Genomic DNA, 16,420 nt, shown 5'->3' with positions numbered 1-16,420 from the left:
AATTTGAGTGCAAAATTTTTAAGTGTCCAAATATGGCAAAGAGGAGAGCTATATAAAGAGACCTAGAGAACTATTTAAGGTTTATAGGCTGATTCTGAAGAATTTTAACGGATTGTACAGATTTCTACACTGGTTTTATGAAATACATTATATTCCACAGAGACATGATGCCAGCTGGTAGATGAATGTGTGTCTTCTGCCCCATGATGAGGCAACAAATGATCCCATAAAGCTCTTACTGATAACTTTTTAAAAAAGATGTACTTCTTGGCTAACTGCAACGTGAAAGAGCTCTCATTAAAAGAAGCAGAAGACACTCTCAAGTTTTGCTCATAGGCCTCTCAATTTTCACACACACTAGGATCATACTGAAACAGAAGGACCTTCCAATAACACAAAGTTGACTAACACATTTTAATTTCCAGTATATAAAATTATTTTTGCACTTATTCTTATAGAAATATGCCACAAGTAAGAAGCAATGGATTAGAAGCTAGGCAGAATCCCTACCAAATAAACTGAAGGTAAAGGGTAAAAACAGAGATGGCGAAGTCTCAGCTAAAACCTTTCACATACAGGAAGAATTTTGCTACATTCCCTTTCCATAGCCTGGTACACTAAATTAGTTACATTAACTAACAGAACTTTTAAAAAGTTTAAAACCAAACCAAACCAAAAGAAACAAACAAAAAAAATCACATCAACTTTAATCCATGCACTCCCACCTGAAGAAGCAAGCCTGAACACAGTAGGCAAAAAGAAAATCCTGTTTCAAGGAAAATACCATCTCCAATATTCATATATCATGCATTAGAGATTCCTAGGACTCAACTGCTAACACTTTATGTTGCTAGAAAGCTTAGGCATATTATAAAAGCATTATCTGCCGCAAGCAGGATATTTTCATATAAGTCTACCTGAAAACCTGAATCTGAAAAAAAGTTTAAACCAGTCTTCTTCCATAATTCATTTTACATTTAAAAACAGCCTGCAATCATATCAGTTCCTTTCAGCAAGGCAAGAGCTACAAATTAAAAACAGTATCATAGGGATGACTCTTCAGTCTTCATCTTTTTTGTCTGTCCATTCGAACCACGCTGCAGATCCTGCCTTTTCTTTTTCTGCTGCTGTAACCTCTCCTCCTTCCTCTGTAGGTAGGTGGCCATGTTATCAAATGAAGCTTTGTAAAGACTGCTGTAGTGACTCTCTGTGCCAACAAAACCTGCAATTGGGCAAAGCAAGAACACAAGACAAGTGTTAATTCCCTTAGCTGTCTCATCAATTACTTCCTGTACTGTCATTCTAGGCAGTGGCATTTGAATTCATTTACTGTGGTCCTATTCACTTAATTAGATATCAGCATTTACACTCTGTAAGCCTGATCTGTGTTGGTAAGCATCTGTCCTACATTCACACAGCCAAGCACAGCCTCCATTTTTACACTAAAAAATTCCTCGAGAGGCAACCACCTGATGTTGAAGCAGAGGGCACACAGCTCTCTTTACATGCTGGACACTTGCAGACACAAATGACTGCTGTTGCAACTTACTGTTAGACATCCCACTGCAGTTACTACCCAAGACCTAAGCACTGCAAAGGGCAGATGCTACTCTAACTGTGCTTAGCTGACTTGCCTTCTGGAGCATTAACTTAAAAGAAGCTCAAAGAAGTAGAACTCAAACAGTCATGTCCTACAGCACATACACATTTCTAAATATTCACTCTGATGGTTCTGTTACACCTGCTGTGAATTCAGCGTAATATTTATCACACCATGTCCAAGACTGTAAGTTCAGACAAGTTTAACAGGGGACAAACTACCCTCCAAAAAAACCCAATCAGATTGTTTCTGAAGAGGATACAGAACAAGACTAGCTGGCTAGGTCCACATTTCTAAAAATTGTTAGAGTGATACCTGACAAAGCCTGTTACCTCTAGTTCTTTTTGTATTCCTACCTTTTCCCACTTCCAAAAATTCTTGATCTTAAAGGAAATCCAGTATTTGCTAGGGCTTGGTCCTGAATTTAGTGTGCTGCTCCACAGTAATGTACATACAGCATCCCCTTGTTTCTTGGTACACAAACAAAACAACTTTCCCTCGCTAGTACTCAGTAAGGTGTATGCCTGTAGTTTCAATGATCTTGCACTCGCACAGTAACCAATTTATTGGCCTTCGGCCCTGGGAGAAATTGCATGCTGTCAGTCTGAATATCCATGCTACTCTCTACTTGATCAGTCTACACTAAATCTTGCTCTCTCTTTTTCTGAGATCAATTATAACACAATGTCAAACTGTTCAATGCGTACTTCAAGACTGACCTACGCATCTTAAATCCTACAGAATCATCAATCAGATTAAACAAGTTTATAAAAGGATGATATGCAGGAATTAAGACTAGGTTTAAACAACATAATGGTGACCTTTTTTAAAGGAGTAACTACCTTTTCAAGCACTAATTATGCACTGGAATAAGTGCTCATCAAGTGAGCCTCCCCTTACTAATTAACAATAATAGACCCTGACAACTGAGCAGTCCTCCTTTCCCAGCTGCAGATGCAGCCGGCTACTGTGGATCACAGTGATTTGCTATGCTGGCTAATTACGCTCAGAACCTCTTCCCTCTTGCTCATTTTCACTCAGATCTCATACTCCTAATTATCTGCCTGGCTGTAACTATCAAGTCTGAGACACCTACATGCAAACACTCCCCCTTCCAAAGGGGTACCTGACTTCCTTTTAGTTTTCAAAGACTGTACCAACTTAATGACAGCTTAATGACCAAGTTAATGACAGCTACAGCCTAAACCATCTAATACTACATATTAAGGAGACTTTACATTAGACTGCATATTCCTGCAACCTTTACATATGACCAGCAAGAACAGACCAAGAGACTGGTGAAGACTGTAACACTTTTTTTAAGGAAGAAGGTTACCATTCTCCCAGCAAAGTGCAGCACAGAGACTTCAATTAATCAACTTTCAATACATAATGAGACATCCATGAGCACATGCCACAACTCTTCTCTATCCTGTAGCCACCACTTCCGTAATTTCAGCTTCTAAATGAAGTTGTGTGGTTTTTAAATACAAAAAAAAAGGGAAATATAGGGTGCCTCTGAACTAGTAAACCATGTATTATTTTTCTGCCAGAGACTGCGGATGGGGCAGAAATCAAGAACAAAATGAATGAACCCTGATACCATCAATTTGACGATACCATCCAGGGTCACACCCTCCAGCCACAGCAAACTCCACATAATCTGCCTTGCCAAGACGGACCCGAACGGCCCATCTCTACAGTGAAGCTGCTCCTCCCATGGCTATTCCATTCTTACTGTCTCCACTGTGCTTCTGATAAAGTGCCACACCCAGGTAAAAAACAAGATTACACAGTATTTGATATCACAGCAGTTTAAGAAAGACTCTAGCAGCTCTGTCATAGGGTGTTAAGATACATCCCTGTGAGAAGTTGTCTATGTAAAACAGTTGTAGTGCTGTAACTCAAATCTAAATACCTACATCATTCTGTGATAACAATAACCTGAATACACTTCATGAGCTACACTCACTGCTGTACCAGATGGAGTAATGAAACTGAGAAAACTGAAAGATTAAGTATCTTCAACAGCCAGCTGAACTGATCTAAACTCTGATCTTGCTCCTAAATCTTATGCTTCAGCTGTAAAAATTGCATTCCAGGGCCTTTAGGCCAAATTTCTCACCTTCAAACACTGTCCAGTTGTCTTGAATATATTTTGACATCTTCTGTAATCCTTTGTCATCAGTTACAGGCTGGGAAAAGAAGGAACACAGCATGATATTTTGGGAATAATAAACTATCTTGTGTTTCACACCATACTGAAAAATGCACCAGCTCTCAGATAAGTACAGTGAAAGGAGAGCGAGTGTAAGTCCTCCATGATCTCTTTTAGGCTCCTTTTTTCCAGGACTGCTATAGAAACACAGAACATGTAAGGGTTAAAGAACATATGTCAAAGTTTCATTTAAAACCACTTCACAACTATACCGTAATTAGCTGGGGACTTACAAGGACAACAAGCGAGTTTCCAGTTGTTTAACAGGCTCTTATAGGTAACTTGATACCACATCCCTCAAATTTGACTCCCTGTTCTCAGTGAAAAAAAATGCTCCCAGAATGTCTTGTCCCCAAAGGATCCCTCAGAGGCAGGCACAGGGAAGGCTGTGTGGAAAGCATTCCTGAGCAAACCACAAAGGGATTTTGTGGTTTTGTGGGTTTTTTTAAATAATCAAGTGTAGCACACAGGAAGCACAGGCAATAGTTTAAAGTACTGAGTGCAATGGCTGACAACCACTCTGCTCAACCCTGCTATGCAAATGTTAGCTTTACCAGAGAAAAGACCAGTATTCATAACAATCTCTCAGCACCTTTGCGTTATACACCGGGGAGAGAAGTAGAATGAGATACATATCCATGACTTTTACTCAGTCCCAAGACACAGAGAAGTGTGCAATTTAGCTTTCATGGAACAGAGTTTACTCCATTTTTGTTATGGCCTCAAGAAAACACAAAACATTCAGGATGTTAGCATATCTACCTTCCACTGCCCATCACATGGTCTGTACGATTGAAGAGGAGCTTCACTGTCTTCCTGCAAAATCCATAGATCTCCCATTTCCTCAAAGGCAATGTCCCAACCTTTATGTTTCAAAGAGATTTGCTGTCTGTAAACTAGCTGCTGGGCAATGGCATCAAGCTGAAAGACGTAGACTGTGGGAATACTTTTGAGAGGAAAAACATAATTAACATTATTACCAAATCCACCTACAGCCATCACTTGTACAGCAGGCTACAAACACCCACTCTAGTTCCCACAGAGCCAAAGCAAAGTCATTAGGAATTGCAAAAAACACCCTAGCACTTCAAGTGCAGTTTTCTTACATGATCTGAGGCACAAGCTGTAAATACCTAACACATCAAATGGCTTTTCAAGTGTTATATGAAAGAAAAAGCAGTGCTGCCTTTTCTTTAAAAGGAAAGGTAGTAAAGGGAATTTCATAAGTATTAGTAAGGATTTATATAAGCAGTGTTACATCATAGCACACTGGCCTACAGGGCTTCACCTGAAGGAATATGTAGCTGAGCACCAGTCAAAATAAAACAGAAAAAGGAGTTACATGCTGGGGAGGGAAGGAGGGAATGAGAGGGACAGGAAACACTGACATGGCTGAAGAACAGGACTCTGGCACTGCACTCATTTCCACCCCTCATATCAGCACTCACTTTAACAGCCACAGCCTCTACATGCAGGGCTTCCTAACCTCCCTTGTACAGGTCCCCAGTGTGCCAGGCAGGACACTCCAGCTCCCTCCTGAGAGGCCTACGAGGTCCACATGACAGCACTGTTCAGAAACACTGGGCTGTGGAGCTGGTAATAAAAGCCTGACTCAGAGCACAGTGCAGCCCCTCGGCTAAGTGACACCGGCACAGCCCTTGGCTGATATGGCTTCCCCTTCCAGGGCCAGTCTGGATGCCCATGCAGAAGGTGTGATGGGAAGCAACTAAGGCTCCTCGGTCTGGCGAAGAGCAAGTCCACGGAGGCAACAGATTGCTCATTTCACTATACGGGCAGCTCTAGCAATTTCTCCCCTTCCTGTTGGCAAGCTTTTGTCAGGAAGAACAGCATTCCTGGCAAGCTTAAGGTGCTGTGGAAAGAGAGAAGAGGGCTTGCCCATCCCTGCAAGACATTCTCCCGCTGGTCAGACCTGTAAGGTTCCTCAGTGCTTGGGCCCTTCAGCCCCCAAGTGCTCTCTCCTTAGGCAAACACATACATTTGAACCCAAAAGTCAAAGTCACTTCTTCACAGTTTTAAACTGAAGCACTGCTGTGGTTTTAAACAGAGTAGCTGAACAGGAGCAGAATACAGTAACAGAAGTTTGGCCACTCTGTCGCCCCAGCACCCTGTGCAAAATGGGACCCAAAATACATGGGTCAGGAGCAGCAGTTAGGGAGATGTCCTGAGCATCGAGCAGAGCTCTCACACACCCTAGCCTTGTGTTTCCTCATGTGAGGGAAAGGCATCACAAATTCTGTAAAACTTAACTAAGCTGGGTCACTCACACACTCACCTCTGCACCCAGACCAATTACAATAAGGACTCAGAGGCTCCTTGAGAGCCTGGGACACTTGGAGATACACACTACCAAGTATTTCAGGCTAGGGGAAAGTTGGGACAGCCAACAAGGGAAAGGTGCTCTTGCCTTTGCAGGAGCTATGATGATTTTAGCCGTTATTCCATTTATTCTTACCAGTCACACAGAACGGCAACATAACCACCTTGACAGCAGTAGGTTATTCTTGACACAGGGTATTTCTATTAGGAAAAGAAAAAGAAACATCCTTGTAAGTTAAGACCATTTATGGGCAGAAAATTCATATTCCATTTCACGCCTTTAAAATTTAGCAAATGTCTTAATTTACAGCAAGTTAAGCAACATAATTACCTTTAAACTGCTGTCAAGTATATTTCTGCACCAGCGTTTGCTGTTTTATGAAGTTTTCCACACTTCTCCCTTCATAGCCATCCAAACAGAGGTCAAGTGTAAAGGTTTTAGTGAACTACTCTTAACAGACAAACTAACAGATCATGGAAAATACATCACCTTCAAACATTCTCTCTTGCAATGCTAATGGCAAAAACATCATCATAAAGCCTGTTCAGACGAATATCACACTAGCAGCTTAGATATTAGCTGCTGTTATGTTTGTTAAAAAAAAGGAGATGGTGATGCATAGCTAATCTCCTTGCTGCATTGGCTCTGTTTTCAACCTGTGTCTGGGTGAAGCCATACCGCTTAACAGAAAACGTGTTCTGAAGAACGAGGCAAGACTGCCTGAGGCCATTTTCCTCATTAAAAACAAACAAACAAAATCCTACTCCCAACAACAACCAAAAACCGCCACACTGCACTCCTAATTTAGAAGATAAACTGTTTTACCTGGAAGAGAGTCAGAGAAATACTTTTGCTGCACAAACCATACTACTTGATATATATAGCAACTGATCTGGGGCTCCTTGAGTTGGAAGAACGAACTTGGGAGGAGCAGAGAAACTGCAAGAATATGCCCTACGGTGCTTTCTCAAAAGTATCTATTATATAATGTGAAAGATGACACTGCAAAGGCAAAAGGCTGGTTCTCAAGTATATTTTATAAGTAGCTATAACACTAGCACCTCTGATTAATAAAACCTTCCTACTAGAGAAGTAGTGAGTTATTCCCTTTACGGCAGGGAAAATACATCTTCTTGACACTCTGCTGGCAGAATTGAGATGCATCCTCAAGCCATCTTTCCTTTTACCCCCTTTCCAGCCTTCACTTCTTTCCTTAACCCGACACTGGTCACAAGGCAGAACCTCTCGTTCACCAGGTTAAGCTGAATTTGGGACTAACCATGGTATTTTACCCTTTGAGCAACCAGCTGACATATAGGCATTGTAAGGATGCTTGTTTCAGAATTTTGCAATGAATGTAAGAAAGCAGAACAAGCTGTACAGCTTCCAAGCATTCAAGTCAGCAAGTTTAATGCTAGAAGCTAACTATTTTATCAACATTGTATGATGCAACTACTAAAAGATAAACCAACTGCAGGAAAGAAAATTAATGGTATAAATATAGCTGAAAACCAGGGTTACACAGTGCATCTACAGCACATGACAAAAAAATAAAATAAAATCCATTGCGTGATAAAATCTCATGGTGGGGAAGCAAGAACAACAGCATACACACACTCTTCACTCACATACTCAGTTGCCTGTTTGGACAGAAAAGGAGCACTTTTATAAAAAACATTATCAAAAAGATAGTATGTTTCAGAGCTCTTGGGAACAGATGGGACTAATCTTTTTCTACTCTGAAGAAATACTAAGTTGTTAGTCCATATTTAGCATTGGGACCCAGGACCCCTTTTTACCATGGACATAAAAAATGCTGAATCAGAAAGGTTCTCTGTAGCCAATACATCTAAATGTAGTTATTGCAGTATGGAGCCACTCACACCACAGTTTTAGAGTAGAACTGACAGCTTCTATTGTAAACTACCAGTAGGTTCTTTAGACATTTAAGGGAACAAGCCAAGATAAATAACATATTAAAAAACCCAAACTGGTGATATTTATTTCTAATAACAAAGCTCTGCCTCTCTGGCTGTCTCATGACACACAAGTGGCACAAGGGCAAGTGCAGCGATGGGAACTGCCCACCTACACAGCTGAGTGCTTTGTCAGAAAGACAAAGGGTTCTGTGAATTTGACGTATGCAGCAGCTCTCCCCAACCCTCGCTGGGGGAGGGAGGAGGAAGCTTTTTTTCATTTGAATTAAATGTTATTCACAGCTGGACAGATACAAGAAAATGCATCTTCTTTGCAAGCTTTTTCCTTTCCATGTGTGGGTAAATTAACTATCAGGAAAGTGAATGCAAGCCCCAGAGTATTATCTTGTTCAAGGACAAGCCTATGAAATCAGTTAACTTAAGGAAGAGCTAGAAGAGCAGTCTGTGATAAACAGATGTTCACTTGATACTCTTTGAACTTATTCAGCATTTATATGACACTGCTATCAGCCTGTCAACACCTTAAAATTAACTTTTGATGTCTTCTGTGAGAAGAGGTGACCCTATGAAAAATTAATGTACTGGAGCACTGGGGTAGAGTTGTGCAATTCATGCTCTGGACTTTAAACAAGCTTCTGCTGTCAAGAGGATAAAATGAGGTGAAAGCTCTGAAGCAGGAAAAACATTTATATAGCACTGTGAAATTAGAGAGTTACTCCCATTCTAGTGGGAAAATGAGCTGAGGATCTGCAACCCATCAGCTGAAACCAATGCTACACTGCTCAAAAACACTCCCGCCTTCCCAAAACAGGCATGTAGTCATCATCTGCCAAGCAAAGTAAGACCACATTTATGTGCTCACATGACCCACCATTACTGATGATTCCATTATCATTATGCTTCAAGTTGTGTTTCAAGCTTCAGTGCACTCACAGTGGTTATCAATGGTAAAAATGAAATGCAATGCAAAAGAAAAGAAAAAAAAAACTTATATCCCCATGTGATCTTTGGTTGCCAGTCATTTGCAGAGAGCATGCTAGTTACAACCTACAAAGTGCTGACTCAAGAGATTGTTCCCTTAAATTCAGATTATAAATGTCACAGTAGGTTGTGAAGATGATCTTTTGATACACCTGCATGCTCAGCACGACTAAATACTACCACCAGACATCATCTCTGGCATTTCTAGCACTATGATGCCAGCAAAACACAAGTCTCCTTTCCCCTTTGGTCCTGCTAGCCATCGAGACAGAAATTGTTCTGAAAGAAGTACATATTGACAGCTGCATAGCAATACAGCACAAAGGTGGCAATGCACCGCATTACGGTTTAAATCTGTCATTTATCTGTCTGTAATCACTGGGACACTGCCTGATCACTGTTTCCAAGTATGTACTAACTCTGGAAGTCAACTGAGTCTTCTGCACCCCTCAAACATCGTGCAAATTTAGCGTCACTGGAGACAGATTTTAAAATGCCTGTAAGAGTGGGCAGTAATCAGAATTTCACAGATTCAAGGACGGACCAGCTGGAGGCTTCCAAGACCACTCACAGGAGACAGATACAGCAGTGGATAGAACTGCAAAACACTGCAGGAATACAGTTTATTAACTGCTGTGTTATATTTATCAACCCACAATTTGTGGGTTTTCTCTTTCTGTCATTCCTTACTCACACCGAGGTAAAGCAGCTAAACAGAGACTCCTCAAACAGTCAAAAGGCACGCCAAATTTCTACTGAGAGACTCCAGCAGCACAAAGAGGAGATGGAAAGGACTTTATCAGGTGTGTTAGGAGACAAGGCAAGTATTACTGAACTACATTCAAAAGCCTTTAAAAACATTCTAAGAGAGTTGGAGATTATTTTTTAAAATCAGTTCCTCCAGTTTTTCTCCCTCTAACATTTGTTAGTTTATCCAGTGCATTCAAGTTTGATTATATAGTTTAATAATTTTTTATAAACTTGTTTGTAAGCAATGGAGTTAGGATTCAGTGTGAGATCATGCACCATTAATTTACATGCAAGCTATCTTACTAAATGTTAAGCCAGTGTAAGCAACAAGTAGCATTTTTAAAATTAGTAATAGGATTCCCCACTTCACAGCTAGTTGCTTACTAGTCTTCAATGACCCAATAAACCTAGAAGGCAAAGTATTTTAAGATAAAATCATTCTTCCTTCCAAAAGAAATGCCTTGCAACATTACTGTAGACATGGATTCGATGGCTATCAAACCATGTTGTTTCAACAAAGCGCTCCCATTAGCTACTTTTGAACACAAAGATAAATACTTTGGCTTTGAAAGTCCCCAAGTCACTTATTTCCAGAAGGCTATACGTGGTAAAGTAGTTGTGTAGGTTTGCCTCAATCTTAATTCTCCCTTCCTCACTCAAATCCTGCTTCACCCAGACTATAAGAGGATACCAGTTAGATGAGCTTGTCACCTAATTTGGTACATCCCTTTTTTGCTTGAAAAAAACCCCAGCAATAGCTACTTCAAAGATTTCAAGCACTAGACTCAAGCTGAAATGAGCCAGAGTCCTTGTGAACGTGTACAAGAGGTCTCTGGCTCAGGTGTGCTTTAAAGTATATTTCAAGTTCAGGAGCAGGTTAAATTGTCCAAGTAGGTACTACCCTGAATTCCTGCTCCTGCTAACAGGAACTCTAGGCCAAAACCAAGATTTCCAGTATCTAAGCTTTGAATTCTGTTGATGCATGTGGCTGCCTTCCTGGGCTTACATACAGACACGAAGTTGCACATTACTACTCCAACACAACTTGCTGATGTCTTCTGCACAGAAAAAAAAACTTGAGTTGTCAGGTCTGTCCCTAGCTTGGTCCTTCCACAGGTTGTGCTTTCCGTTCAGTAACTGTGAATCCCACTAACAAGATTAATCAGACCTACACGGACAGCAAAAAAATCTCTGTGATCCCCATGAATGGCTCCTGACTGCTGTGAGACGCCGAGACAACACCCTTTGACTAATCAAAACCACAACAAAACACAAGGGAAGACAGACAGAACTTTCCGATTCAATTTCAGCCCGGATACAAATTCTGCAGTGGATTTGCCTCAAAAGCCATGCATGGCTACAAGCTTCCCAGTCACCTAACAACTGGCAGACAGCTGTGGTCTTCAGAAAAATAAGTATTTTTAGAGATTCACATGCAAAAACACACCCAGCAGAATGGGTTGCAAGATGAACAACTCTTAAGTGACCCAAAAGATTAGCAGCTGGCTTAATATGATGTACACAGCAGGGACAAGAACAAGTGCTGTACGTACAATGTATGTACAATTGGTCGTATGCCAATTCATGTGACAGGAAAGAAAATCAGAGATCAAGTACTACCAGCACCACTGCTCACATCAGATGAGCATCCCAAATCACTGTAGCACCCCAAACACATACATATGACACGACACCACTCATGTACAGGCTGCAAGCTAAGGAGAGCTCCTGGGGTATTCAGTTTTCAGGTAGGACTCACACATTTTAATTTTGAACACTGCCCAACTTCAGAACAACCCAAAGGAACAAGCCCAGTGTTTTGACTCCATAGGGCAGTACTATTGCAGGTGACTGGTCACAAATGTTACAAAGCTGCTTTTTGCTCAGATAAATTGCAACTTTAACACTCAAAATCCTAAGTATTTTAATAAATGGGTGAATTTTTAGATCCTTCCAGTGTTAAAAGATTATTTTCTGGTTAAGAGATTAAGGCACCTGTGTTGCTGGAAAAAATTTCATGTGAAAGCTTTGTCCACTGTGGAGAACTTGTATTTGGGAAGAATTACAAACAGCTTCTTTTGGTCACTGCCTGGCACTTTTTAGAAATGCACACAAGACACAGGAATGGATTTCAGGGACTTTCTTCCTTTCCTGAAATCCCAGGCTATTGTAATAGTTTCTAGGTCTCACATAACTTCCAAACCCACCAGCAGAAGGGAGGGACCCCCTAACAAAATCCAACAACCACATTTAGGAGTCACAAGGATCAGGAAGATAACAAAAGCACTAATATACACAGGTGTACCTGCTCAGTTCTGGTTCTCTCAGACTCACAAATGCTGCTTAGATGACAGCAGTACACTTCTTCCCCGCTTTTGTACTCCCAAAGTCTCAGAGTCGAGTCCTGGAGAGATGGAAGCAGACACAAGTCGATTACTAACAGCACCTCAGGCAGAAAAGCCACTTGTGGCCTTCAGCTAAATCCTGAGGAGCTTCCCATAGAAGCTGCTAAATAGTAATTTAGCTAAGACCTCAAACTGCATATAAAGCATTTTAATTAACATCATTTCCCCCTCAATTCTAAATTATTCAATCATGCTAGCTTTAATTCTCCTTTTGAAGTGGAAATTGGGTAGCTGGAGGAGTGCATTTCAAGTCTGTCCCAAATAGCACAGTAATACATGTGCTCAGCATTTTAATGGCAATTCCTTCCAGGTTGCCCCTACTCTTGTTATCACCCAAATTCTCATTTGATTTAGTAACCACCTGGAGAGAAGCTAAACACCTCTCTGGAAAAAGAGAGTCATCAAAGAGCATTTGCTAAGAATGAAATACAGCCGCACGCAGCACTAACTGTAGAGCTGCTTAAAAAATTAGAGGCACAAGAGAGCCTTAGGGAAGCACGAGAGGATCTGAAACCAAATGTTAATAATTACTATGATCTTCATATCTTCACAGAAAACATTATTTGTTTCCTATGCAGTTTTGGTAGTCTGGGAAACAAAGAATATTGTTTCCCTTCTTTTAGACCAACTCCATCTACTCACTCTGTACAGAACTGGCATAACAGAAGGATGCCAGAGATTTAAGAAAAGGGCTAGAGGGAGGGAAAGGAGGGAACACTTCATCAGTCCTCATCCAAGCACTGTGTAGCACTGCACTGCAATCTCTAGACAACATGCATGGGACGTACTATAAGGACATGCAGACAAGGACATAATTCAGAACAAGTCTCACAGGGGAAAGCAAGTGGAAGGGTGTACAGGGGACAATTTTCTTGTGTTAAAAGCTCTAAAAAAATCTGTGATTCTAAGGCCACTCATTGTCAAGACACTAATCATCATGGCAGGCTGGCTTAACATCCACTTGCTTCAAAGTTCCTTTAATAGTCCAATGATTAAAGTTTGTCTGTGCTCCAAAGCAAGACTCAGTGATGAAGAAATACTGAGGACTTTGTGATTTCGCCATCCCAGAGATCTTAATAACAAGCTAGCCTTGATATAAACACAGTAAATGGCTCTTAAATGATCTAGTGACACAATGGCTGAACACTGAACAGAAAGCTGAGAAAAGGGGAAAGGAGGGAGAAAGGGGGCATGCCGGAAACCATAAGACTATTCCAAGTATACCAAGGAACTTGGGGGAAACACAAGCAAACAATGGTTTTGAAGTCTAAATTTTCAAGAAAAATACTTTTTTGAAGAAATTGCAATACATACCCCAGAAGCTGACAACAGCAGATGAGGATAGTTGGGTATTACAAGTATTTTGCTTACAAACCTAAAGGGAAAGTAGTGAAAAGTTGAACTCTCTTGCATGACACTCCAGTCTTTAAACACACAAAGAGAAAACACTGATTTTAAAGAGAACCTTATAATAAACAAACAGATTCTCCACATCAAGCCCATTAGGAGGAAGAAAAAACATGCCTACAATATTTAATATAGTATATATATACTACACAAAGTACTGACCTTCTACTTAATAGAAAAAAAGAAAAAAAATTTCCCCACCTGCACTCAAGGAATTCTACTGACTTCCTCCTGACAGAACATTGCTGTTCAGACCAAAAAATGCCAACTGAGACAGACTTACTTGGGTAGCATGTTCCGCTGTTCAATTCATAATGCACATTAAAAACATGAATCAACAGATGCTTTTAAACCACAACAATAGTGATGACAGCTTTCAGAGTACCACATCTCGCCTACCACAGCTGGGAGATCATTCAAAAGCAATCTTTACAAAACTTTAAAACGAGCATGTGGCAATTTACCATCCATATCTACACTCAGCTAGAAAACTTGTTTTTCAGAAGTATGTAATACTGCTATGTCTACTATCACTTGTCTTTGCTGAGTAACAAGGACCTGAACTTTTGGAGTTTGTAACTATCTTAGAGCTCAGCAACTTAAAATGTAGTGACCTGAGCAGAGTGGGACAGTCTTGCTTTTGAAAATGGGCATAATTTTAAGGGCATTAAAAAAAGAAAAATGGAAAAAAAAAATAGAAGGAAGAGATCTGGTTACTGTAACACAAACTTTCATGACAAAGCAGTAATGGCAGGTGCATGCAGGCGTAATAGCAAGAATCGCCATGCATGCCACTGAAAGAAGAAAATCCAGGAGCCTGAAACAAGACAATTATAGCTGCTTTATGTAATCCTTTGCTTATCTGTTCCTAATTTAAATATTGAATCTTTAAATATATTTCAATCAATTTACACAAAGTGCCCTTCCACTCTGCAGCCACTAATTAACTCTTTGTGCAGTCACAACAGCCCCCATTTAAGTGTCTTTCTGACCATCAAGTTTTGTTCATTAGAAAGTACAACTGTGTACACAGTAGGTGGAAACATCAGACATGGGTCTGTAAATATGCTACAGAAACCGACCTGATCAAAGACTACTTAGATCTTTAACATGAGTAGTCTCTTGCTTTTATACTATGCCAATTCTACACAGGTTAGACTACCAAATTATGTTATTAAAATCAGACTGACACTCCAAATTAATCTGTGTCCTAAATGCTCTATTAAAACACCTTGGTGGGTAAGTTTAGAGAAGTTGTTACCCACATCTCAAGTTCCCCAGTCACATCGTCTTTCTTTCTGATATAGTGAGCTGACTGCACCATGTTGCATCATCTTATGGAAGACCGTGCCTGGAAGGGTGTTGTTACCCCCAAGTAACTCAGTGGCCAGGCAAGCAGAATTACATGCGTTCTCTGCCCTACACAGGGTCATGACTTCTCTGCTACCTTGTCACTGTGAACTTAAAAATGTAGCAGTAGTCACACAAAAAAACTTGCACACCTACCCCCCCTACCCTACTCAAAAATCCTAACAAAAAACCTTCAAAAGCCCACAAAACCATGTAAGACGGGAGGCAAACTCAAGAGACTTTGAAAATACCAAAACTGGCAGACATTTTAGGCAGCAAAATGTACAGGGAAAAGTCTTTTAAAAGTCTATTTGTTGTTTAAGTCTTCTTCATGGCAAAGAACTACTGAGAAAAGGGAAAGTACAGTCCCTCGTGTAGGCTGAAAAAGGAAGTCCTGATAAATGGCCTAGAAGACAACCCCCATCCCTATACCAAAGGAACTGCTGGTCTTCTGTTAAGTCAGAGCATACCCAAATCATGTCAATATAGCTGGCAGGTTGCTCTGCTGCCTCCCACTCTACAGATCACTGTAACCAGAAGAATCTTCACTTCAGGAGGGACGGGATGGGACAAGAAGGGATAGCCCAGAGAGGTGGTAGATGCCCCATCCCTGGAAACATTCCAGGTCAGGTTAGATGAGGCTCTGAGCAACCCAATCTAGCTGAAGGTGTCCCTGCTCATTGCAGGGGGGTTGGACTAGATGAATTTTAAAGGCCCCTTCCAATCCAAACCATTCCATGATTCTATGATTCTAAACATAGACCTAGGTGTTGTTTAACATGATTTGAGGAGACAACCAGTTCATCCATCAAGGCACAGTGAAGAGCTGCACACAATGACTTTTGCACATGGCAAACTTACTCTTTGTGTCCCAGACAGTAGGATACAATATTATGAGGAGCCTTTGCCAAGCTGACTCTGATCTTTTCATCTCTGTCTGCAGTTAGGATATACTGGTCATCAGGACTCAGTGCCTGTTGGTAAAGGGAGAGTTTTAGTGCCCAGTACTTCAATGTTGGCTTTAACGTAATTCTTCCTAACCAGGATCAAAAAAAGATAAGCAGTAAACTATCTGTTTCTCCTGACTCTGACTGGCAGGTGCAAGCATTAAGTCATGCTTTTCCACCAATAATGGAAGCATAAATCTTTATGACAGTAACTTTCCTGCTCATTAAGACAAGCAACTACTGGGTCCAGTGAAAGCTGCTGAGCTCCAACAGTACAACAGAAGTCCCACTGCACCTTAAAAAGAAAGAAACATCACATTGAAGAGCTCAATGGACATGACAGACTGGATGAATTCCCATATATGTTCCATCTCCAAGTCTTCTGTGGCTGTAACATGAAAACTTCGTGACCGCTCACACTCCCAGAATAGATAACCCTTTGGTAAACTCATTTCTTCACCAAACTCTGCAGACACAAACTCAGCAG

The 16,420-nt window shown here is 40.7% G+C and overlaps 1 protein-coding gene across 1 annotated transcript in view; it reads right to left on the bottom strand.

Annotated features, from left to right (window-relative positions):
• Nucleotides 1–1,043: 1,043 nt before the first annotated feature.
• The window catches only part of WDR4 (WD repeat domain 4), a gene marked incomplete at its 5' end in the record, with an annotated part of 18,762 nt that continues 3,385 nt past the window's right edge, over nt 1,044–16,420 (bottom strand). The window contains 7 exons of the mRNA XM_010284381.1: nt 1,044–1,222; nt 3,726–3,795; nt 4,581–4,764; nt 6,292–6,356; nt 12,130–12,228; nt 13,544–13,604; nt 15,848–15,960. Of these exons, the coding sequence (XP_010282683.1) occupies nt 1,044–1,222; nt 3,726–3,795; nt 4,581–4,764; nt 6,292–6,356; nt 12,130–12,228; nt 13,544–13,604; nt 15,848–15,960 (771 nt within the window). The remainder of the gene's footprint in view (nt 1,223–3,725; nt 3,796–4,580; nt 4,765–6,291; nt 6,357–12,129; nt 12,229–13,543; nt 13,605–15,847; nt 15,961–16,420) is intronic.

The sequence above is a fragment of the Phaethon lepturus genome, unplaced genomic scaffold (assembly GCF_000687285.1).
Source record: "Phaethon lepturus isolate BGI_N335 unplaced genomic scaffold, ASM68728v1 scaffold53313, whole genome shotgun sequence".
Taxonomy (NCBI): Eukaryota; Metazoa; Chordata; class Aves; order Phaethontiformes; family Phaethontidae; genus Phaethon; species Phaethon lepturus.
Note: the sequence above shows the minus strand (reverse complement) of the source record. Positions and strands in the feature narration are given on the sequence as shown.